The sequence below is a fragment of the Cololabis saira genome, chromosome 1 (genome assembly GCF_033807715.1).
Source record: "Cololabis saira isolate AMF1-May2022 chromosome 1, fColSai1.1, whole genome shotgun sequence".
Taxonomy (NCBI): Eukaryota; Metazoa; Chordata; class Actinopteri; order Beloniformes; family Belonidae; genus Cololabis; species Cololabis saira.
The window spans coordinates 3,350,556-3,377,414 of record NC_084587.1 but is presented as its reverse complement, the minus strand read 5'-3'; the positions used below and the strand labels follow the sequence as shown (position 1 = coordinate 3,377,414).

Here is a 26,859-nt window from a genome sequence, read left to right as displayed (position 1 = left end):
ACAGTATTTTAATTAACATGGTCATTTTAATTTAAATGCCATTGCTTTATTTTACTTGTTCTCATTGTTCAAAAGGTTTGTGTTTTGAAACTAAAGGCCACATGAAACATTAAATGGGCATAACTAGAAAAATAAATTGAGGCTCATTCTATCATCTACAGGACTGTCTCAGAAAATTAGAATATTGTGATTTTCTGTAATGCAATTACAAAAACAAAAATGTCATACATACTGGATTCATTACAAATCAACTGAATAATGCAAACCTTTTATTATTTTAATATTGCTGATCATGGCTTACACTTTAAGAAAACTCAAATATCCTATCTAAAAAAATTAGAATATTCTGGGAATCTTAATCTTAAACTGTAAGCCATAATCATCAATATTAAAATAATAAAAGGCTTGCAATATTTCAGTTGATTTGTAATAAATCCAGATGTATGACATTTTTGTTTTTTAAATTGCATTACAGAAAATAAAGAACTTCATCACAATATTCTAATTTTCAGAGACAGTCCTTTAGGATAGGATTAGATATTGTAGGCTAATGGAATGTTTTACAAAAGTGTGTTTTAATATATAATATTAATTAATATAATTCATTGCCTTAATGGTTTATAATATATATGAAACATTAAATAATATTAAAATATAAAAAATATATTAAAGTTATATTATAGTCTGTGGAATTTATTTAAATATTTTAAGATTGTAATTTTTTTTTTTTAAATATTTAAAAAATTGCATTTATTAACCATGGACATGTTTTAACTCTCTGTACAGGCTACTGTAGGTTTACTACGGGCTGGGAGAGGCTCTGTACTTCTTTCATTGACATGACAGTGCAGTGAACTGGTGAACAAAGTTATCAGCTGTCGTTCTTGACTGAAGTCGTGGAACAAGTCCGCGTGGTTGTCCTTTAAATGTTTGGACAAGTTTGAAGTGTTGCCTCCTTTTGCGAGACACACTTGTAGCAGCGCTTGCACTGCGGTTTGAACCCGAAATATTTCCACCGTACTTCGGGCCCCCATTTTGTCCACAAGTACGGGCTTTTCTGCAGCTGCCATCTCTATTTATTTCAACTTTATTTCAACCCGCTCTGTCTGTCTAACACGCAACTTCTCGTTTCTCTCTTTTCCTCCGTCTAAACATGCGAGTGGGAGGGGGAGGCGGCTCTGCTTCTGCAACTACGTCACACTTGCTGAGCTCGCCGTGCTTAAAGAGACAGGCTCCAATTTACCAATTCGTTTGCATAGAAAAAATATATAAAAGTACCGTTTGTTTTTAAATGCTGGTATAGTACCGTTTTCAAAACTCTAGTACCGCGGTACTATACTGGTACCGGTATACCGTGCAACCCTAGTAGGTCCTGCGTTCGTTTAAAGCTTGAGTTATGGTTCTGCTTCAAATCGTCACCGTGACGCTGTCATGAACCTTCGGACTTCTCCGTCACTCCATTTCTCCACGGTGCAGTACCCCCGTGACCGCTAGTTCGCGATCTTCCTGAATGGTTTATCCGACTTTTTCCGGTCACAGTGAATCAAAGAGATAAGGACAACTATTGTGCAAAAAACCAAAACAAAAAAAATCACACATACACGAAGAAAAGAGCGCTGAAAGTTCACGACTGCTTCAAGCCGGAAACCAGAAATGCATTGCTACCAAGCGAACCAATCACAGCCCTCTCCGTCTGCGTCAACGCGGACCACACGCCGTAGGCACGCCGTCGTTTTGACGCAGAACCATAACTCAAGCTTTACACAAACGCAGAGCCTACGGCGTAGGTTCTGCGTCGATTTAACGCGGAACCATAATTCAGGCTTAATGTGAAGAGGCAACGTTTTCAACCTGATCTCACAAAAATCTGTGAAATGCCCAGGACCGCTTACGTACCCGAACGTAAACCACGTAGTGACGTAGCAAGTGGTGTCCCAATCCCCAGGGAAGATTACAAAGCCCTACCCCTTGTGGCTTCATTTTTAGGGCTAGTGGTAGTGAGTAGGTGGAACATTGGGATTGGACCTTAACGAACTTCTTTGAGAGGAACTTTAGTCAAACTCTGCAGATGGAGATGCATTTTTAAACTCTGAGGATGTGGAGAGGAATGAAGGAACCCGATGTCTGAGCCTCATTTCCTTATTTAGCTTAAAAAAAACTAGTCTGACGATATCTGTGGTCACAACAGCAGCTGGTTGTGCCGCCCACAAAGGTGGAGAATGACACATCTGTAGGGGCTTTTATTCAAAATTGGAGTAAATTACAGGATATTCCAGTTATGTTCTGGTAAATTTGAATGATTCCCAAAAGTGAGGGATGTATAAATAGCTTACACTTTCATGTCTCTTCGCTGGAAGTCGTTGCTCAACGTTTCCTGTAACCCAACTCTTACCAAACATTCACTCCTCTGTTAAAGACACCAGAAAGTTAACCGCTATATGATGACTCTGCCTTTTGATGAGGACAAAAAAGTGACAATAAAAACAGGAACTAAGGTTACTCAAACATGTGACCCCGAGGCTGCGACGTGTTGGACGGTTCATCAGCTCGGGACCGAGATCGGTAGTAAGTAAACGCATCACGATGATGTTTGATTACACTAGGAAATAGAGCGGCGCAATTAATCTCATTTTAATTGTCATTTAAATTTTTGTTCCCAAAGATCATAGAGAAATGTGTTCAAGAAAGAAAAGACGTTCAATTCAGCTTTGTTTATTTAGTGCCAAATCATAACAAATTGAATCTCAAGGCACTTCAACTGACAGTTCAATTTAGACCAAATTACTCCATTAAGCCAGTAAATTAACAATAATAATTATTCCTTCATTGAGGAAACCAACAGTCTGCACCAAAACCTTTTCTAATTGATGTAAACTCCTCCCTCCCGAGTAAGCACTAGGGGACTGTGGAAAGGAAAAACCTATTAGAGCATAGTCTTTAAAATATTAAAAACAAATAGCTGGGACTGCTGGTTGGTGTTGAAGGGCCTGAAGACGAAGCTGAGCTAAGATTAGGCTGATTGTGCTAACGGAGCGTCGGCTAAACGCTGCAGTCATTTCTGGTGAACGATATTTATGACAAGAGGTTCTGTCTGCTCGGACCTGCAGCCAGTCACACCCCTTTTCCACTGAACCGGTTCCAGTGCTGGTTCTGGTTCACAACTCATTAAACTTGGGAACCAGCAGAGAACCGGTTTGTTGTTCCACAGCTCTTGTGCTAAAGGGAGCCACGTCATTACGTCTCTGCAAACGTCAGTTACGTCGCTGCGTTTGCGTGTAAGTTGCAGCAACAACCAGGTATCTGCTCTAACAGGACTTGGTCCACGTAGCTCCTCCGTGGACACATCTCTAAAAGACAGGTTGTCTCCTCCTCAGACCCATGATGCTTTGCTGCATCCAGTTTCAGTTTCTAGTTTCAGAAACGACCCTTGAAATGGTGGATGTTTGTGTAGATTTGATCAAAATGAATGATAAGCATTAATTAGTATCATAGATTAGTAAAACTTAAGCCAGCCAAGCTAAAGTTTGGGCGGCAGTAGCTCAGGTGGTAGAGCGGGTCGTCCAATGATCTGAAGGTCGGCGGTTCGAATCCCGCTCCATAGGGGTGGGTATTGGGAAGGACCTCACGATACGATACGCATCACGATACTTGAGCCACGATACGATACACATTGCGATATCCCGATTATGCGATATCCCGATTATTATATTCTACATAGTTCACCGAAAAATTTAAAAATGCATTACACATCTTAAAATCCAAGTTGTATAAATGTACATCAGATGATAGTGATGGATCTTAAAATCCCAGTTGCACGTTCATCAGATTATAGTGACAATTCATGGGACAAACTGAGTCAAAACAATGTTTTATTATAACTATACAAGCTAAAGTTACAACTTATTTGTATATGTTTTTCATATTATTTACATCATATGAAATTAACATTAAATTTAGTATGAGGTTGCTTTAATTATGTGGCAAATGATAATAAACCCAAGAAAGATGGAACTAAAACCAAGGACAGGCACAGTGATCAATCAGTATAGATATAAATAAACCTCTGTCCATTATTTTTCATTTTTTAAGGACAGGCAATTGTGTTATATAAAAAATAAATTATAAAATGAAATGAAAAAAACGTGAAATAAAACCTGAGCTCAGTGCAGGGCCCTCCCAGGGTTGGTAGAGAGTGGCAATGCCCAGGACTGTCACTTAGGTAGGAGCACTGGGTGATATAATGGGAAAAAAATCGGGGATAAAATAAAAAAAAAATTAAAAAAAATAAAATAAAAAACAAAAAACAAAAAAAAATCGATATTCAAATTTTTAATATTGATATTGAATCGGCTGGAAAAGTATCGCGATATATTGGCATATCGATATTTTTGCCCACCCCTACCGCTCCATCCCAGTTACTGTCGTAGTGTCCTTGGGCAAGACACCTTACCCACCTTGCCCCGTGTGAATGTGTACGAATGTTGGTGGTGGTCGGAGGGGCCGTTTGGCGCGATATGGCAGCCACGCTTCCGTCAGTCTGCCCCAGGGCAGCTGTGGCTACAAATGTAGTTTACCACCACCAGTGAGAATGTGTATGAATGAATAATGGTCTAAGTGTAGCACTTTGAGATTCATTGAATGGAAAGTGCGTTACAAGTTAAATGCATTATTATTATTATTAAAGTAGCTAACTGTGACTGATTTATAAGTCTTGTTTTGTTGCTCACTTTTCTCTGAGTGATATTTCACTCACTCCATACATTCCCTCCTGATTGTATCAGGAGATTTACTCACCACTAAATCAGCCGTTTAGCTCGCTGCTCGGCTGGTCTGGGTACCCATGATGAATATTCATCACAGTCTGCCCACTGACACCACGTTTACTCGTCTGCAGTCAGTCACAACTCGGATTCCCCCTTTGTCCTTGGTCCGGGCTGTGTCAGGTTGCTATGGTAACCTATACCAGCCCCTATAGCCTCCACTGCTAACGCCACCCCCCCCACGAAGTGCTGGTAAACTGCTGAGCCGCTGAGTTACTGCGCCAAGTCTGCTTTAAATGGAAAAGCATGAAAAACAAACCCTTGGCAGCCACAGGACCAGAGTTGAGAAAGATTCACGATGCTAGATTTGTGCAGTAATCAGCAAGAGTGCAGCTGTGGGGGCGCGGGGTTGATTCCCAACCGCTCCTCACATGTGAGACGAATACCAGAAATACACGAGTGCAAGATGTTTGGAGCTGCAGAGTAGAAATACACGAGTGCAAGATGTTTGGAGCTGCAGAGTAGAAATACACGAGTGCAAGATGTTTGGAGCTGCAGAGTAGAAACACACGAGTGCAAGATGTTTGGAGCTGCAGAGTAGAGGCAGTGGTGATGTGTCAGTCTTTGTGTTCTGTTTTGTTATGTATGCATATGTGTATGTATGTGCTTACGTATATTCTGTATGGAATGATATTTAGTAATCACATGTGGAAAATGCTGTATGTTTGTGTACAGTTATTTTGTTCATACTCGGGATACTTTTCATATGGATTTATTTACAGGACTGTCTCCGAAAATTTGAATATTGTGATAAAGTTCTTTTATTTTCTGTAATGCAATTAAAAAAAAAAAAAAAAAAGTCATACATTCTGGATTCATTACAAATTAGATAATCGTGGCGTCTAACAAGATCCTGGTTCTGTGAGAGCTATGTAAAAACATTTTAGTTTATTGGTCCTTACAATTTCCACAACACAAATAACCCAAAGTACAAGTGTAAACCGTCTGTGTAATACAAAAAAATATATAATTTTTGGTATGTGTATATATATGTACAGGACTGTCTCAGAAAATTAGAATATTGTGATTTTCTGTAATGCAATTAAAAAAACAAAAATGTCATACATTCTGGATTCATTACAAATCAACTGAAATATTGCAAGCCTTTTATTATTTTTTATTTATTTATAATTTTTTGAGATAGGATATTTGAGTTTTCTTAAGCTGTAAGCCATGATCAGCAATATTAAAATAATAAAAGGCTTGTAATATTTCAGTTGATTATATATTTTTTTGTATTACACTGACGGTTTACACTTGTACTTTGGGTTATTTGTGTTGTGGAAATTGTAAGGACCAATAAACTAAAATGTTTTTACATAGTTCTCACAGAAACAGGATCTTGTTAGACGCCACGATTATCTAATGAGAGGAAGCAAAACAATGACTTGAGACACAAAGGGACTGCAGATGTTATTGATGATCTGATGGTTTCAGACTAGGACGGGCCCGGCCCGGTCCATCAGCGGATGTGGAGAGTGGCTGTGGCAGAAAGTGAAACAGGATCTGTTCTCACCACCCACAAACGCAGATATGCGTGTGGTTTCTGAGTCGAGGGCGGGGTGTTTTAATGCTTCTGCAGCCCGTTACATGTCGTGAAAACGGCACATATCTGACGGAGCGAGACGCCGCGCCGACCCGGTTTGGAGGGAAAGACACAGAAACACTGGGGCCTCCCTCGGGGGGCAGACTGAATCATGGGTACACTCCGAGGAAAGACACAGAAACACTGGGGCCTCCCTCGGGGAGCAGACTGAATCATGGGTACACTCCGAGGAAAGACACAGAAACACTGGGGCCTCCCTCGGGGGGCAGACTGAATCATGGGTAGTCTCCGAGGAAAGACACAGAAACACTGAGGCCTCCCTCGGGGGGGCAGACTGAATCATGGGTACACTCCAAGATCATGTGACCTCAACACTAATGGTGATGACTCTGCCAGCGCTCACACTCACAACCCTGATTAATAATGGAGATGTTTACATGAACCAGGGAGGAATTACAGCTGAAACACGGAGCTAACGTGGGCGTGGCCCGGACAGCTCCCAGTTCCCGCTCGGAGGAAGAACAAGAAGAAACCGCTAAACTTCTCTTCACATAACCTGTGGCCGAACTGACAAAGTTCCTCTTTTTCAGAGTGAACTTTAATGGCACTTTTTCACTGGTTTCTTTTCTGCTACAATTCAGAACCTGGAGCAGAAGTAGGAGGTTGGAGAAGCTGCTGTGACGTATTTGATTGTGTATCTAAAGGAAGAAGACAACAACACTAAAGATGTAGAACCTGGAGGAGATGATCGATGTGCTGCTGGGTCTGTGGATTGTGTTCCATATCAAGTTAAAAAATGACTGCGTTTCCATGCATCAATGACCCTTTTAAAACCAGAATATTAGCAATAACCCGAATTTGCACGGCCATGTAAACACCAATAACCCCTTTGAATAACCTGAATTTGCTCATATTCCAGTTTTTAAAAACCTGAATATGAGCTGTATTTTTTTTCCTTTTAAAACCTGAATATTGGGTCATGTAAACGCCTAACGGAATATCCCCATCAAAAGGAACAGGAATTTGTTTTCTGCGCATGCTCTGTTCACAAGGAATCCTGGGGCCTCATGTACTAAGAGTGCGTGGATTTCAACGTGAAACCGTGCGTGGAATTTACACGAACGCAAAAATTCCGATGTACAAAACCCTGCGTATGCCCAAATCCACGCAGGTTTCTCTGTACATCCCAATCAGTGTGGATTTGAGCGCACGTGCGGGAGCACAACACTCCGCCTTGTCTCCTCCCTCAAATAGTTTGAATATGATAATGAAGATAATTATCCATTAAAAACCGCTCATCCTAACAAGAAATGTACAAAAACAGACAAAACATATTAAAAAAAACATCGGCTCTGAGCTGGAATACATTTATTTGGGGGCATTTCTTCCGATTTCAGCTGCATATGGGTAATGCTGTTCTTTGCTTTGCGTTGCGTTCCGTGAAGAGTTTTGGTTTTATAATGATCGTACGACGAGTTTGTGACTGCGGTCACGCCACCTACGCTTCGGAGAGGCGCAGTCGCGCTATCTGCGCTTGGAAATCAATTGCCCGTCTACATCGCGTTGTACGGTAAAGCGTGTGGACGGCTTCAAAACGGTTATTAACGGTAGAAAGTACCGGGATAGCCAGATTTAAAAGAAGGTGAGCAAAGTTGCGCGAAGCAGCATTTGTTTTGAATTTGGATACAGGAAGAAGAAGCAGAAATGACGGGAATTGCGTGATGATGTTCTCCGTGCGTCACTGGTTTGATCGTGATATCCCAAATGATTAATTACCATGTAAACGGAATATTCCCAATGTTTCAGTAACCGGAATATTAGCAAAAACCCGAATTTTGACTGGATGTAAACGTAGTCAATGAGAGTGAGAGAAGCTTCAAGCGGCGATGCTTTTTAATTTTTTTAGTTCGTCTCGACGCTGCTAAAAAGTCCGTTGGTATCTGAGCAGCTATGAAGAGACAGAGTTCCTGGTAGATCTGGTCGTTCCTTATCTTCGTCTAGATCTTTTTAATTCTCTCCTCAGCACCAGGTTTATGAACATCTGCACCTCAGAGTTGGATCACCAAACAGACTTCTGCTGCCGTTGCTGCTGGAATAAAATGAACAAGAATCTCCGTCAGAGTCTCTTTCTCTGATGTCACATCCTGACTCAGACGTCTGACTCCAACCCCCCAACCAATCGGTGGCCTGGAGTGTGATGACATCACAGCCCGACTCAGCCACTTAGAACCTCGGCAGAATAGTTACAGAAAAGTATCTACTCGGCGTTGACTGTATGAAGGAGAGAATCTGGTAATTTTTCAAAATAAAAGATCGTTCGGACAATAAATAAAATGGAAATTATAAATAATGCAAGTTATTTATTATTTCTTGTGCGGCCCGGCGGTTGGGGACCTCTGGCGTAGATGAAGCACAGGGATTAAAGTTCTCCGTCTCTGGACGGATTTCCGTCAATTGGAAAATGAGAGGAAAAAAAAAAAAAAAAAAACCTTTGCATGTGAGTTTTGTTGTGGTATAGTTTTAGACTATCCAATGAAATCATGTTAGGCATTAAACTGACACTGTTGTAAACCAATAAAACTGCCAGAGCCTTGGATTAGCCAATCAGAGCAGAGGAGGCGGTGTTGGATCAGTTAGGGAAATTGGCAAATCAGATCCGTAACTTCGGGATAAGGATTGGCTCTAAGGGCTGGGTCGGTCGGGCTGGGGTTTGAAGCGGGGCTGGGCTCGAGCCGCGGCTGGGGGAGCAGTCGCCCCGTCGCCCTCCTCTCCCCGCCGCCGGAGGCGCGGTCGTCCGGCCCGCCTCGCGGGGGGCCTCTGTCCAGCGGCGTTCGCGCGTCGTCGGGCGGGGGTCTTTCATTCGGGGCGGTGTCCGGCGCCGCGCGGAAGGCGGACCGGTGGGGGGGGTCGGGTACAGTCGGCGGCGACTCTGGACGCGCGCCGGGCCCTTCTCGCGGATCTCCCCCGCTGCGGTGCCCGCCGGGGACCCGTTCGCGCGGGCCCCCGGCGGGTCCCCTTTAGGGCTGCCACCTTTCAGAAATAAAAATAAGGAACGCCTGATTTCAGCAGCGCAGGTGACAAAAAAAGGAACATCCCCAAAACTTCTAAACTGCATAGAAATGTATTTATTTTATATGAAAAAACTAAATGCTTTGATTTAAAGTTTAAAGTGCCTTAATAGCATTGAACTGGCACGACTGTACAGACAGCCAACCATACCACTGAACCTCCTATTCTATGTATGTCCACATCAGCCCAGATGTAGAATATAACCTACAGGTGAAGGTCGGAAAATTAGAATATGGTTTAAATTTTAAATTTAAATTTAAAAGGTGAAACTAATATCTTACATAGTCTCAATACATACAAAGCAACACATGTTAAACCTTTATTTGTTATAATTTTGATGGTTGAATTGTTTATTGATTTCATAAAATATTCAAATTTTTTGTGATTTTTTTATTTGGGGTTTTCATAACCTGAGCCATAATCACCAAAATTATAACAAATAAAGGCTTGAAGTATCTTACTTTAAATGCAGTGGGAAATAATATATTTGTTTCACCTTTAGTTGAATTTACTACAAATGAAGTTTTGCGACATATTCAACTTTTCCGACCTTCACCTGTTGATTATGACATCAATAAATTAGAGCATAATATGTGTCTGTATTGGTTCAATACGGAACGCAGCTTTTAATTCCCAATTACGTAACAATTCCGTATTTCAAGGGACGGGTGGTGACCCTAGTCGCCTCGGCTGGCACCGAGCAGCTAAACTTAGAACTGGTGCGGACCAGGGGAATCTCACTGTTTAATTAAAACAAAGCATCTCGAAGGCCCACGGGGGGTGTTGACGCCATGTGATTTCATAAAACCTCCCTCTCAACAATAACATCATCATCTCTTTGTCTGCACTAACACCATCATTGATGAAACAGTCCAGGATGTTTTCATCACCTTGGCCAAAGCCTTGCCAAATGCAGTGACATCAGAGCAGCCGGTCAACTGGATGAAGAAGTGCAGTTTACCAGGTTGACTCAGATCTAGGAGAACAGGCCTAAAGCTTTAATGAGAGGACTGCACCAATTGATGTGGACGATAAATTAAAAGCAAACTAACAATAATAAAACTGCTCAAAAACACCTTCCTCCTATAAAATGCTATTGGTCTCGAGTATTTAAATAGTGTTGGTTAAAGTCTTATTACACCTTAAATGCTGTATTAGAAAACAGAAGGGCTAATACAGCATTTCACTTTTTTGCTTGAAACCTTTGGGAAGCGACTGCACGGCAGAAAAAGGGCCATTCTTATAGTGTGGTGCAGCAGGAATATGAACTGGCATGAAAAAATGTTTTCAGTCAAAAATATTTTTTTTGCTTTAATCCCTGTGAAGCAGTTTTCATTTGATTGGTGAAATAGTTTTTTCATCCCAGTAATGAGTAATCAAGCCTCAGATTAACACAAAAACACATCATTTGTGGAAACCGGGGGACTTAATATAAATAAAATACTTGTTACGAGTGTTCAAGGCAGATGGGTAGAGATGGAGCCGCCATTGTTAGTCGCCATAAAATGTGTCCTCTGTTGAAAGTGGACATCCATTTTCAAGCATAAATGAATGAATGAATGAATGAATACTGGATGATGTGAGTTACTCCAGGTGAGGGAACTGAATGCAGGTTCTGACCTGCAGCCGCTGGTTTTAATGGTTCATCCCTCGCTCTTTCTGGTTGTAAAACCGGCAGCAGCGTGACTGTAACGCCTCCCAAACATCAGCGTAGCGAGTGTTTGGTTCACGGGTGGTTAATGATTACAGGGAAGGAAGTCGTGTTTATTTAACTAATAAGCTCTTTCCTGGCGGCAGCCGTCGCGTCCTCGGCTCTGCAAGGTTTGGTAAGAATCAACTTTATTCTCCAGCTCCTGGTCTGTTTTTTGTGAAATACATTTATTTATTTTTTTTATCACCATCTTACTGCATTAAAGAGAAGAGTTGATAATTTTAGTCCAAAGTAATTGAACAAATAAGAATTAAGTTTAGAAATGAGTCTACATGGTGATGATGAACTTAATGAAGTTTCTGTTTACTGAATTAATATAATGTGACTCAGTGTCTTTTGTTTTAATTCAGCATTATATTCATCTCCCTGTTTATTTATTTGATTTATTTTTCCAACTTTTCATCTACACTTTGACACTTTTATTGAGGCACTGTTATGTTATTATATGTTACTAACAAGTTTTTTTTGTTAGTCGCTGATACTAACTTGCTTTTCTGGGCATCTGTGTAGCTGCTGAATACTTTTATATTTCCCTCGGGATGAATAAAGTGTCTGTCTGTCTTCTTACACTTCGAAAAGGAAAAGTTTAATTGTTTTGAGGAGAAATAAATCTGTTTAGCAGTTAGACATGCGCTTGCTCGACGACGCCTCACTCAGCGTTGCCAGGTTGAGCGGGTTTCATAAATAACGGACTGGGCGCGTTGATAAAATTTGGGTTGAATTTTCAAAATATTTAGGAGAAATTATTAACAAAAAAGTTTCCATATGGCAGAGAAAAGTAGAAATGTACACAATGAACTCTCAGATATTGTATTCGCTTTAATCTACTTCATTTAGTTGTAATCTTTGTTTGGAGCCTGAACTTTTCTGGCTATTTAGTGGTGTTGTGAAGATTGATTTGCTTATGACTTAGATTTATTACGCATTTAATAATTTAGGGTTTTAACATAGAGATTGTATGGTTTGGGCTGGAACCTGTCAGATCTGGCAACCTTCACCTCAGCACTGGATTTCTTAGTCGTGTAGTCTTGAGACGAGGCAATAAAATTGTATGAAATAATGAATAAAGGTAAATGTAAATTTAGGGAAAAATGGCTAGAAAATTCCAGTTTCTCTTGACCTTGGGTTCAGATTGTGTGACTGTTTTTTGGTCTTAAATTTTGTTTGAAAGTGGTGTTAAAAAGTCTTAAATTGAACCTGGTCAAACCTGTAGACGCCCTGATCTTTGTTTTTGAGATGAAAGCTTCTGGAAGAAGAAGCTTTTTAATTACGTATGTTATTCTTTGAGTATAAAGAAAAATGGGCCAGTGACATCTGGCATAAACCGAAATTTAGAACTTACCCGTTGATGAAGAATATTTATTGTCCTGAACCTTATGCGACTTTACCCCTGGATCGATCAAAAAGATCATTATGTATCAATTGCGAACTGGGATTCTCCCTCTGGCCATAGAAACAGGTATAACTCTGTTCCTGAAGAGGAAAGATTATGTAGTGTTTGTGATTTAAATGTTGTTGAGGATGAACTTCATTTTTTGTTTTATTGTCTATTATATGATGAAGCCAGGCAGCTTTTATTTCAGAAAATACACATTTTAAACCTGAGTTGTTTTGGACTGAGGATGAAGTTGGAATGGTTTTTCAGAGAGGAGGTTTTTTCTATAGCATCCTTTTATAAAGAGAGCCTGGAAACAGAGAAAGGACAAATTATTTGGAAATTGAGAAAGGATCTTTAATTTGACCTGTAATGTATAAGTGGAATTTATAATTTTGTGTTTTTGTTTGTACGCAGCTGATGTTTGTTTGCTGGCGTATCTGTGTATCTGTGTCTTGTAAGCCCTTATGGGCTGGAACCTTAGAGGTGTATGACACATTAATAAATAACAATTCAATTCATACAAGAATGGTAGAATTTGGTGTATTGGTTCTTGCTCCTGCAGTCTTCTGTATATCCTGCTCAGTTTGATGTTGTGGAGGTCAACACCGGCCGTTATTCTGCAGGACCAGCTGCCGTCAGCTGAGGTGCGTCTTCCCCTCCGCCAACATTCCCGGCCTCCATCCGCTGCTCCGTCCCCCAGAGGTCCGGGGAACGTCCTCACCGGCTCAAACAGCAGAAATCTGCTCAACCTTTAAACTATTACACACGTGTAAATAAAAGCAGCGCTGGCGGGAGTGAAACCCTCACCCTGGCCGGTTAAAGCTGCTGTCACAGTGGTGTTTTTAGGGCAGGGGGCGCAGCAAGTGTCGGGGACAATATGCTAAGCCCCGCGCTGCCATTCCTCCGCTCTGTTTTTGAAACTAAGCTATTAACTGAGCCGGTGTCGGGTTTCCGCGCCGCTGCCATTCCTGCTGCACACACCCCGGGCCTGGCATTGATCTGATCAGCTCCGGGACGTCGCCCAGGCCTCTCAAGACCCTAATGGATGTTTTGGCCGGGGCCTGGGATGGATTAGGGTTCTGCTTTTTCTTTGATTCCTCTGGAAATACTCGGCCCGATGCCGCCCCAGCTCCAGGAATAGGCTGGCCGCCTTCTCGCTAAAATTCTGAAGAAGATAAGTAGGTTTGACTTTGTTGTTTTTGTCCACAACATCAGCTGCGGTTGGTGTGAGAGAATCCTGGACAAGATTACGCGTCTTTACGTCAGGAGCTCGGTGCAGGCCGGTGAACGCGGTTTGTTGTTGTAGTAGAATCCTCCTACAAGACATTACATGATCAGTTTTCTTTGGGCTCCGGCGCAGCGGCGGTTCAGAAATAATTGGGTTACCTCAGACGTAATGAAGATTTCCACTTAAGAATACGCCTCGTCTGCTCCATCACCATTACACGCCGTCAATAAAGACAGATAAATGCAAACTCTTTAGAATATAGCACAAGGGTATCGATTCTCCCCCCTGGAGGATGCATGACCAATGAAGGGCTTTATTGATTGTCATGTGATGTATTGGGGTGTCACTTCCAGCAGTTAAACAGCTGCTCGCTCTCTTTTTCATTACAGGCACTTAGACGTGCTCTTGTATTTGCACGATCAGTTTCATCTCCTTCTTCTTGATCTGACACAGTTGTTATTTTTGTTGTTTTTCTTTCCTCTACTGATTCCTACGCCTGCGCTTTGGTTGTTGACCTCTAGTGTGAACCGCTTTGATTCCAGTTGCTGAAACATCCACTGGATTTGAGAAATGATAGTTTTAACTGAAGGCTTTGAGATGACGCGAGCGTCGTGTGTCTTGGCTTGAATGAAACAAATAACAAGGATTTATGGTGTAAAATTAGCTTTTTCAACTTCTAACCCCAACTCCTCCGCGTATGTGGTTCTGTTCTCTTGTAAAATCCTCTGAATGTTTTACCCACAGCCTCCACAGGTTATTGTCATGCCGCTCGTTGAGTTTTATTTTGAAAATCCATCAGGTTTTCTACACTATTGTCATGTTGGACTTGATCTGCTGTTTGTAAATGCAACTTTATCCGCAGTCCAGCGACTAAATAGACTAGTATTTTTAACTCCAAGTCTATGGAGGTAGATTTGTTTCTTAATTATTCAATCAAAAAAAAGATTGCTTCAATCAAAAAATATATTTTCAATTAAAAAAAATTTCACTTCAATCAAAAAAATGTATTTCAATCAAAGAAAAAGTTTTTTTTGTTTGAATCAACTTTTTTTTTTATTTAAGTAGCGTTGTTTGTTTGTCAAAAAAGAAATTGCTTCAAAAAGAAAAAAAATCACTTCACTTCAATTAAAAAAAAACTTTTTCAATCGAAGGAAAAAAAGGGTTTGAATGGAAAAAAATATTTGAGACCCAAAAAATTGCATTTTGAACATTTTTTTATTTTTTTTTTAAATTGAAAATATTTTTTTTTATTTGGATTTTTTTTTTTTGGATTGAAGAGAAAAAGGTTTTGAAGTCGTCTTTGTTTTTTTTGATTGAATCATTTTGACACAAACATCCCGCGGTGGGCGAATGCTTCCCCATTGGTCAGACCAAAGAGTCAGACATGTTTGACTGAATGTAGAATAAATTTGGTTCTGATAAAAGCAGATAAATGTCCACACCTTTAAAACTGCTCCGTCTTGCTTTAAAGCCACGCTATGTAGCAGTACCACCACGACCACCAGGGGGCAGAAGATCCCCATAAAGTTAATCTGTCGTAACAAAGTTCAGCTCGTTTGGGACAAATAGGTGTTACATAATGTTGGGTTGGACCGTCACCACAGCAGAATTCTGCCCCCATGTGGTCAGACGTGGAACTGCTGCAGACTGGCATTAACTTAACGGAAGCTGTTGATTTTAAGAAAATCTGATTCTGTGAAAATCGCTCCGGGCGTTCTGACCTTTTTGAGAAAAAACTGAACTTAAAATTGTTTGTATTAATAGTTCTTTTAATAGGTCTTTTGAAAAAGTATACTTCTTAGGGGGGTCTCTTAATTTAACCAAACTTAAACATCCCCCTTCTTGTCTCCACAGTCCTGATATCAAGAAATTCCCATTTGAACCCGTCACCGTGTTATTTCTTGAAGCTTAAGCGGGTTTATGGATCAGAATACGTGTCAGAACTAATAAATATGAGCTGTTACATCCCTCACGTCATTTTAGTTTAAAGTTCTGAGTTATGTTTGTAATTATAGACCTGCCTTCATAAGCAGCGTGTATTTCTCTCTGACAAGTATGGCAGCTACGGTGTATAAAATATGAATTCACACTTTTTTTAAGATCAAATCTGTGTGTTGTACGCAACAAATCTCCAAACCTTTGTACTGCGTTTAGTCAGAGTGAAACATCTCCTCCTCCTCCTCGTTCCTCCTCTTCCCTCCTAATATAAAACACAATTCCTCATCGGCCGTAAGTGAAAGCAGAGCTTTCAAGAATCACTTAAGGAATTGATTTTTTTTTTAGCAGATTGAGCTGGAAGGAGGCCAGCTGCTGCAGGGATGCAAGGTATTGGTGTCTTTTTTTAGTTGTTGTTGGGTCTGCAGAGAAGAATAAGAGCTGAGAGCTCTGTAGCTGCGAGGTTTATGCTCTCTGAGAGGATCGTGGTAGAAATGTTGGTTTATCAAGTTTAAAATATGATTAAAATACGTCATGGCGGTGCATATGAAGAAAAAACCAGGCAGCTTCCACCGATTTAAGCAACTATTATTAGCCGATACTGGATCAATCAGGCGATTTAAAACCACCAGCAGGTCAAGACAAGTTTATTTGTATAGCACAATTCAACACAAGGTATTTCAAAGTGCTTTACATCAACATTAAAAGCCGCAAGACATAATTAAACAGTAAATAACAAATAAAATGATAAGAAAAGAGGTAAAATAATAAGTACAAGTTGTTAAAAAGTAAGGCCAGTAGAGTACAGCAGGTTCATCTCATTCTCAAAATGGCAAGAATTACGTTTCTATACGGTCAAAACGTACAAAGACCGGGTCAAATACAGTATTACAAAAGTAATCTGTAACAATTCATACGGTGAATTAAACCAATTTGACAATTCTACGTCACAATGCCTGTTTCCAGGTCTTATTTGTAAAGAGAAATGCATCGGTGGTTTTTATGTATTTGAACCGACAATAATCCTGTTGTTAAGCTGCAGAACGAGAACTTTTGGTTTCAGATAGGCCTGTGTTGAAAAGATCAATTTTCCGATTCTAAATCAATTCTCATATTAATTCCTAAAAATCGATTCATATGTCTAAAGATCTTTTTTTTTTTTTATTTATTTATTTTCTCCCCCCATCATTACAACTTTTGGTATTTTTTTTTTTATGCCCAAAAAAGGAATGTTTTGTTGGACACGAGAATAACTAGTGCCATGTTTTTGTCTTTAAATATGTTTAAAAGTATGAAAACATTAAAGTTTTCAGTTATAATTGCATAAATTGTCTATATTTCTTTGCTTTATATTATGTCTTGGGGTTACATTTGCATAAAATGCTAAAAACCAAGTTCTAATCAATGGGAAATGTGATAAATTGATCATTCTGCCACACGATGTTTCTGAAAGCAGTTTTATCAACATTCTGGGAGCTGATTGGTCCTTACAGCATCATCTCAATATAATACTAGTATTAATATGTTGCAGAACTACAGTCATATCATTCATGCAACAGCTCAAAAAACTGTTTTAATAACACTAACCCAAATCAATATCTCCGGAATCGGAGCGAATCAAATCAAAGCGTGATAATCGATTCTGAATCTTAAGAATCGGAATGGAATGATTCTCTACATTTGACTGGATCCCCAGCCCTGGGTTCAGATTCCTGCAGCCTCACTAACGTCGTCTTGTTTCCTCCAGGCGTCTGACCGGATGGACTCTCCGGTAGAGGAGGAGCCGCCTCCCAACGGGGGCCAGAAAAACAGCCGCCTGAAGAGCAAGAAGCCGCCCAGCCTGGTGATAGCCATCCCCCCCCCGGAGGACATGGCTGCCAGACAGGTAGGACGGACTAAAATACTCACATACAAACATTATCTTCATCTGAAGGGTCAAGGAAACCATCGTACCTTCACGCATCACCACAGTGGATTTAAATAAAATAATCAGCTTTGATTTAAGAGGTTTTTCTCAAAAACTAGTGTTGTTTCTGTCAGCCTGTTTCAGTCTAGTCTTTGGGTTCAGCTATCATTTTAGTTTTTATTAGTTTCAGTCACGTTCATTCTCCTTTTAGTCGTGTCAAGTTTCAGTCGACTGAAAGTCTGAGCATTTTAGTCTTATTTTAGTCAGAATTGTCCAGGACCATTTTAGTCTCGTTTTAGCCAAACCCATTTTACAATTCAAACAAGGTTATCTTATAGAACAGGGGTTCTTAACCTTTCTGACCTTGGGGCCCAATTTTTTCAGTACAGAGTGGCCCGGGGCCCGTTAAATATTAACACTGTATAGCAGGGGTATTCAACTTTAAGAGGTCCATTTAGAGAAAATTTACTCAAGCGAAGGTCCAGAACATCATAATAAATATATATATATATATATATATATATATATATATATATATTCAAGTAGCCTCATACTTGTATCAACATCTGCATCTGACTGTTATATTAAAAAAGTACATATTTGCCCATTAACATGTTTAACTTCAATTACACATATTTTTTTCTCTTAAAAACAAAATAGATTTTATTTTATTTTTCAAATGCTATCTTATTTTATTTCTTTACCAGCAGTTTGAATTTCCCCTTTTCTTTGTTAATTGTCTCAACACATTTTTATAATAAATTAATATAAACACATCTTAACAATTGAACAGTTTTGCACTTTTTCTTTCTTCCCCTTAATCTTATGCCCTCACTTTCTGTCGTTCAGGGAGAGAACTGAGCTCTAATTTCTCCTGCCAGGACTGTAAATCTGGGCTGGATGGTGTCAGGTTAATCATACACATGTGAAGGTGCTCATTGTTGAGCCTGGAACGATATTTAGTTTTATTTAGCTTCTCATCTCTGTAAGAGTCAAGCTAATTACTTACTAAGTAACTTACTAAGTTTTATTTACATTAATAAGTTGTCAGGACTGCGCGTGTCGGATTTAATCCGAGCCTGATCAGCTAAAACGGGCAGAGCCCGCAGCTCTCTGGCCGCTGCAGTCGTGTCACTTTCCGATGCTTTTGCGAGCCCGAACAACAGTCCAGCCCACGCATCTACATCTACAATCCTTCACCAGTAACGACGGAGCCGCCGCCCGAGCGGCAGCCTCAACCGACCTCCCCGGCCGCGGGGACGCGTCAGGATAAATGATCAGGCCGCGCTCGCTCGTTCTGGGCGCAGACCCAAGTAATCGATCCCTGATCCTGGTGGATCTAAACCTACTCTGTGCAACATGAATGATTTTCTCTATAAATACACACCATTTCTCTTACTATTACACGTACAGGTAGCTGAGGGTCTTCTTCTCCTCATTTGGTCGGGAGTTGCTATGCAGTCCCGCGGCCCTCGCGGCCCACATGTACAAAACTGATTTTTTTTTCGCGGCCCACTAGGTGGCGCTCGTGGCCCAGGTGTGGGCCGCGGCCCTATGGTTAAGAATCACTGTTATAGAGGGTCTGCATTGACGTCACCTCCCCGCTGGACCAGCCCCCTTACTCACACTGAGTGGCAAAAACAGCTGAAACTACTCTCTCTCATATTAATTCCTAAAATTGATTTGTATGTCTAAAGATCGATTTTATTTTTTGTAATTTTTTTTTCTTCATCATTACAACTTTTGGTATTTTTTTGTTTATGCCCAAAAAAGGATGTTTTGTTGGACACGAGAATAACTGGTGCCATGTTTTTGTCTTTAAATATGTTTAAAGGTATGAAAACAGTAAAGGTTTTCAGTTATAATTGTATAAATTGTCTATATTTCTTTGCTTTATATACTGTCTTGGGGTTACATTTGCATAAAATGCTAAAAACCAAATTCTCAAAAATTAAAAACCACAATTTTAGGAAAATATAAAGGTGATTTCATCCGTCTCTGTTTCCTCCTGGATCTGTTTGGTAATTCTGACCCACGATGTTTCTGTTTCAGTTCTATCAGCATTCTGGGAGCTGATTGGTCCTTACAGCATCATTAGCTGCAATACTTGCTGTTGAATCTCAATATAATACTAGTATTAATATGTCGCAGAAGTAGTCATATAATTCATGCAACAGCTCAAAAAACTGTTTTAATAACAGTAACCCAAATCAATATCGGAATGGAATCGGATCGAATCAAATCTTGATAATCGATTCTTGACATTTGAATCGATCCCAGCCCTGAATCCCAAGCTGCGAAATTGTTATCTTGTTTAAAACCAACCGTTCAACCACTTTGAAGCCCTGAAAGTGAAGTTACCTTAATTAAAATGTCTGTATGTCACTAATGTTCCTCAAAGGTAAATGATTGTTTCAGCTCAGATCTGTAGTGTTTGGATGAGTGAAGCAGATTAAAGCAGCAGCACATCCGGGTGCAGGAACCGCTCAGTCGTGGGACGTTACTGCCGTTCCAGATGGACGGGTTCTGCTTTAGATTCAGACTTAACATGCACAGCGACGGAGGGAAACGCTGTTTAAAGCTCATAAACGGAGCGGCCGAGCACCGGCCGGCCTCTGAATCTGCCGTGTGATCGGGCACAGAGGCATTCTGGGAAGGCTGTCCTGCGTGAACACGGGCCCGCACATCCAGCCCCTCCTCGCGGACTCATTTATAGAGCACAAGCAGCGACATTCAGCCACACAAAGCTGTCCGCGGTGAATGTGAAATGAGCTCGCTAAAGCTGAAATACCTCCCAAAGTGGTGCAATTAACGTGGAAGTGCATGTGGAGTCATGCATGACGGGCCGAGACCCTGCAGAGCTGCAATTACAGTCTTCATTCTGGCTTTGAATGTGGATAAAGGGTTTAAAATGATCTGTATAACTCGGTTCGTACTGGTTAAAACACTCACAGCAGCAGGAAGAGACGTCTAGAGCCGAATCTAGAACATGAAAACAAGCTCCTCTCAGACCCATCTGGACCATGAACGGGTCCCTGCAGATCAGGATCTGGTTCGGCTCAGACAAGCATGAAAACCCCGTTGAACGTTCGTCTCTGAATTTTGTTCCATGTAATGTCTCAAGGTGGTGGTAATTAGCTGGATAGGGACATTAACATGTGTATATCCCAAAAATGAAAGAAATGGAATACTGACAAATGGGTAAAGTGAACAGAATGAATATATATATATATATATATATATATATATATATATATATATATATATATATATATATATATATATATTAGGGCTGTTCGATTTTGCCCAAAAATAAAATCTCTTTTTTTTTTTTCTCTCAAAATCCGATTTTCGATTACAATTACGATTATTTTGTGAATTGGCAAAAGGCAAAGAAATGATTTAAAATATGCTGTTTTTTTTATTGAACATTTGCCCCATTGGGCTTTAAGTGCAAACTTTGCTCTTATTAAACCAAAAATGAATGAATAAAGTGCAAAACTCTGTAAAATAAGTTGAAAAAAAGTTTTAAAAAATATAATAAAATATAAAGTTTTATCTCTGAAAAAAAAAAATCAGCAAATCAGTACTTGCAAACATACAGTAAGTTATATTTCCAATTAAATAAAACAAGACATTTTCTAATTAAACTAAACTGGGGGTTTGCATGCTACATAATAATGCAACCCATGAAGGAGGTAGAGGTGTGTAATGTCAGTCATTACATTTGCTGTTCACATTTGCAAGTTTTTTGCAAGGAACACGAGCCGGTCTAGCGGTGGCATGTTAGTATATCACCATGGTTACCACGCCCCCTCCTACACTAAAGAGCCTCTCCGATGGGGCACTTGTTGCAGGTATTGAGAGGTATTTCCATCAACCATTAATATGGTATCAATCATTAATATGTGTGCAGACAACGTAAAAAAAATAAAAAATTTAAAAAAAAAGTGAAAAATCGATTTTACGATTTTCACGTTTTAACATTGTTCTAATTACATAATCGCGATTACGATTTAAAATCGATTAATCGAACAGCCCTAATATATATATATATATATACACACACTTGTATATTAACTAAAAGCAACTGAAAATCGAACAACACAAAAGGTTAAGGGAAGGGACTGGTGGTGCCAAATAAAGAGTACAATCAAACAATGCTATTCTAATTGTAGTCAACAAAATCTATCTGTTTTGTTAGGTACTAACCTACCTAGCAAAACAAAACTTCCTACTCTACCTAAAAAAAGAAGTTACAACATGTGGCACTCACCTCTAACCTGGTGTATATAACAGAACGTTACCTACGTGATGCTAGGTGTACAGGCTACCCCATCTTACCCTGTCCCTTCCCCGTAAAGAACTGAGTGGAAAAGGTAGCAAACTGAAAATGTACTGCTTGGGAAGTTTAACTGAGGACTGACAAACTACTGAGACTGTTGGCTGTTTGGAGCAGCTGGAGGAGAAGAGCCTGATGGCTAGTTAGGACACAGGTGCTTTATATAGGGTGACGAGCTGAGCTGATTGGTGGGACCGCTGAGTGGAGGCCCAATCGGTGGAGAGGGGACCGAGTGGAGGGAATGGGCTGGACCTGAGTATGAGACAGAAATGGAGGGAGAGAGAAGCAGGAGCAAAGAGGAGAAAACACCAAACTGCCCCCTCATATAGGGCTGGACGATATGGACCAAAAGTCATATCTCCATATTTTCTAGCTGAATGTTGATACTCGATATATATCAATATTTTTTCTGTGCCATAATTGGGGTTTCCCCCAGAGCATTATAGCATAGCATCTCTGTTAGCATCTCTGTTAGCATCTCTGTTAGCTTCATTTTTTCTGAGACAAACCCTTAAAAAAACAGTCAGTTTTAATACAAAGCCTCGTGCCAAATGTCACACAGGTACCTTTATTAACAGAGGTCTGCACAATATCAAAATGTATAAAATAAATGAAATAAAAATAAACTGCCTACATATATAGAATAAAAATGCTTCTTGAATAAAATAAAACAAATATCCCTTTCCTGCATAACAATTAAATTAAAATACCCTGTGCAATTAATACAATGTAGACAGTAACAGGCAGACTTTTCCACTGAGGTTGACAGTTGTGCAAATAACAAAACATTTGTGCAAATCTCAAATAAAACATTCAAGTCAATTTGTCACAAAATAAGCTATATCAAAATCATTAAAAAAGAAAATTATTATTATTTTTTTTTTTTAATCGGTATAAACGATATTGTCTCGTACCATTATCGCGTTTGAAAATATATCGATATATATTAAAATCTCGATATATCGCCCAGCCCTACCCTCATACTAGTACACGTAACACCTCCCTCACAAAAGACACAAACAAAATGTTTGTGACTCCACAAAAATAAAAAACTAAACCAAAATTAGCCCCAACAGCGAGACAGAGAATCTGCCATAACATTCTCAGAACCCTTCTTATGGCGGATGACCAAACTATAATTCTGAACAATAAGGGCCAGCGCATGAGGCGCTGGTTCTGGTTGTACATCCTGGAAAGAAAAACCAAGGGGTTATGATCAGTATAAACCACCACAGGAAGCATGCTCGATCCCACATACACCTCCAAGTGCTGTAACAGCCTGTCCTAACTGCACGAGAGCGTCCGATTATCGCGTCGCACTGCGTGGCATCAGACGCTCTCTGTCCACACTGAAAGCGTTTAGGGGCCAGTTTGATTGACAGCTGAAACTCGCTTTTTAAAAGGCTGATTTATGGTTCCGCGTTACACCAACGCAGACCCTACGGCGTAGGTTACGCGGTGCACACACCAAACTGTGCGTGTCGTCGCGTAACCTACGCCGTAGGGTCTGCGTTGGTGTAACGCGGAACCATAAATCAGCCTTTATTCACTGCACTACCCGCCCGTGCGCTCCTGAAAGAAACTCCTAAAATAACTCCTAAAAGAGTAAAGAGACAGGTAAAAGATGGGCGAGTACTTGTAATCTTCCTACGTTTGTACTTTCTAAACTGAAAATAAGCTTGATATTGTGATATTTAAATGTTCTTCTATTTTCTTCCTGTCGCTCGCGTTGAAAGCGCTGTAGGAAACAGTCATGGAGGAAGAACGGCTGATCCAGTTAGTTGAAATGAGAAGTTATCTCTATGATTCCTCCTCATTTCACTACAAAAACCTCAATAAAGTGGCAGAAAGAAATATTATCCTATTATTATTATTATTATTATTATTATTATTATTATTATATATTATCTTATTATTATATCTAATTATCTTATCAGAACCTTCCAGCTCCCTGGTGATCTCCCTCCAGCAGCTGCCACTTTATTGAGGTTCTTGTATTGAAATGACTGTTTCCTACAGCGCTTTCAACTTTTTTTTCAACTTTCAACCGGCTTTCAACGCAAGCGACAGGAAGAAAACAGGGAAACAGGGCGTCCGACAAAAGTCCAGCTCAAAACGGCGCGCGGCGGCGCGCGGCGTCGCGCTGCGTCGCGCTGCGTCGCGCTGCGTCGCGCTGCGTCGCTCGCAGCCAGTTTGGACAGTCCAATAGAAAATAAAGCAATGGAATTGTTTTTGACGCTGACGCTGACGCTCGCTCGCGTCGCATGCAGTTATGACACGGTGTAAGGCAAAAAGAAGGGCAAGCGTCTCTTTCTCTATAGTGGAATATTTGAGCTGGTGTTTGTTGAACTTTTTAGAAAAGTAACAAACCGGATGGTCGATTTCCTGGTCATCCGTTTTCATAAAGACTGCTCCGGCTCCAGTACCACTTGCATCTATTTCCAACCTAAAGGGACGAGTAAAGTTAGGTGCAGAAAGGACAGGTGCACTACACAAGAGAGCTTTGCTGCTCTCAAAAGCATTCTGGCACTCACTGGTCCAAACAAAGGGCTTGGAGATACTGGTTAGGGCAGTGAGAGGAGCTACAACCGTGGAAAAGTAGTAGGCCTTGGGAAAGCGGTGATGGCAGAAACCTTGGCATTGATGGGTCTCACTTTACCTCGGCCTATTTCTTTACCGAGGTAGAGAACTGTGCCTTTACCAAACTCACTCTTGGCTAAGTTGAGGGTTAATGAAGCACTTGCCAAACGGCTGAAAACTATGGAGTAAGATAACTTCCAAAAAGATGTGTCCATGTTATAACTATTCGTATTCGTAATGATAAACATTTGTATGTAAATAAAAAAGTTGTACCCAAAATTCTGCTGTCACACACATGAGTCTGATAAATTATTAGGGTTAGGATTGTTTTTATGTGAGTATGAATCTAAAAGCTGTGAGTGCAAAGTCTTGTGAATACAACTCTAATTTCTACGACTACGAGACTTCACTGTGAACACGAATTCAAGTTTATGGGTACGAGTGGAAAAACTGTTGAAATGCCGTCACAGGCAGTTCAAAGCATAGACATAAACGTAGATGCCCCATCGAGTGCTGAGCCAACTGCCACATCCAATATGGCGTCAACGTCTCCTCCATATTGGATGTTCAAGACTGCGCTGTAAACTAATACAAGTAAATGGACTTATTTTCATAAAGCGCCTTTCTACAAAGAAATGTACGTTTTACGTCTCATTTATTCATTCACACACGCACTAATATACTTGGGAAACAGTTAGGCACCAAATATAATATATTTCATTTTCTCAGATGGCAAAAATAAGAACTTTATTGATCCCACATAGGAGTAATTCATGTTATATCAGCTATAGAGAACAAGGTAGTGCCGGAAAACAATATATATCCCCCCTTACAAAAATAAGAAAAATAAAGAAACATATTTTCTCCTCAACAAAACATATTTTAAAATTAAATAAAGAAGTAAAATAACATATTTTAACTATTTTTCAGATTTTTTTCAATTATTTTATTGTATGAAATTGTTTTAATTTGTTTTGTTGATCTACTTTTCTATATTTTCTTATCTTATCCATATTGGATGTGGCAGTTGGCTCAGCAGCTCCATGGGGCGTCTACGTATACATGTCTATTCTGTTTCTGCCTGTGACGTCATTTCAACAGTTTTTCGACTCGTACCCATAAACTTGAATTCGTGTTCACAGTGAAGACTCGTAGTCGTAGAAATTACAGTTGTATTCACAAGACTTTGCATTCACAGCTTTTAGATTCATACTCACATAAAAACAATCCTAACCCTAATAATTTATCACTCATGTGTGTGACAGCAGAATTTTGGGTACAACTTTTTTTATTTACATACAAATGTTTATCATTACGAATACGAATAGTTATAACAGGGACACATCTTTTTGGAAGTTATCTTACTCCATAGAAGACCTTTCTCAGTGCGGACACATGTGAATTCCAGTCTGACGTTTACACACAAATGTCATCCCAATATATGACTTACAGTGTGCGACGTCCCCCAGCACCTGATTAACAAGTCTCTGAAAGGCAGCAGGGACGTTACACATACCAAAAATCATCACTGTATATTGGCAGAAATGATCAGTAGTAACAGGATTTAATACTTGTTGTTGTTGTTGTTTTCCTGCTCAGCCCCTGAGGCCGTCTCTGAAGAAGAGCGTGAGCCGTCCGGCCGCCGGCTCCACGTCGGAGAGCGTGGGCGGAACCGGAGATGGAGGATTCTCCAGCAGAGACCGGAGGGCCAAGTTCGGTCGCCAGACGTCGCTCTCGCAGAGTATCCGGAAGTAAGTTCTGCTGTTGTTGTTGTTGTTTTCTGTTGGATCAGGTTTGCAAAGCAACATATTTATGCTTCTGTTGGCTGAGACGAGTCCACAGAGCTGTCAATCACCCACATCACCCAAGCCGTTCCTGAGATACGGCCGTGTACAAATACTCACAACACATGTATATCTGAACACATTTAGCTGCATAAAGTTATCAAATAAAGTTTTATAGTTGAAAACCTCTTTAACTTTCAGGGTCTCAGGATGCAGGTGTGATTAAATGTGTCTCAACATCCTCTTAAAAAAACCTTTAAAAACTCAACAGGAAGCTAAACCTCAGGTTTTTTAGTAAATTATCATCATTACAGCTTTGATCGGTACCAAAGTGGGCGGTACCAAACTCTGTCTTTCTGGATCACAACAGTCTTTTTTACTCTTATTTTGCCACCAAATAAAATGTGTTTTTAATGTTAATTAATAAAAGACTACTTAGATGGAAATTAACATTTATTGAGGCAACATAACATTGCAGTCTTTTCCTCAATAGTTGAACTGGACTTTTCAGTAAAAATAAATAACATTACATACAAAAAGTGCTCAATTAGCTTTTTTTT

The 26,859-nt window shown here is 40.1% G+C and overlaps 1 protein-coding gene across 4 annotated transcripts in view; it reads left to right on the top strand.

Annotated features, from left to right (window-relative positions):
* LOC133448389 (inactive rhomboid protein 2-like) overlaps positions 1–26,859 on the top strand; it is a 76,183-nt gene that overhangs the window by 15,778 nt on the left and 33,546 nt on the right. For 2 of the 4 annotated variants that reach the window (XM_061727165.1, XM_061727081.1), the window contains exons 1-3: positions 13,531–13,702; positions 17,435–17,572; positions 26,115–26,266. In XM_061727165.1, the coding sequence (XP_061583149.1) occupies positions 17,447–17,572; positions 26,115–26,266 (278 nt within the window). In that variant the 5' untranslated portion in view covers positions 13,531–13,702; positions 17,435–17,446. Of the gene's footprint in view, positions 1–13,530; positions 13,703–17,434; positions 17,573–26,114; positions 26,267–26,859 lie in introns of those variants that run through there. The other 2 variants (XM_061726904.1, XM_061726993.1) reach the window with 2 other exon arrangements.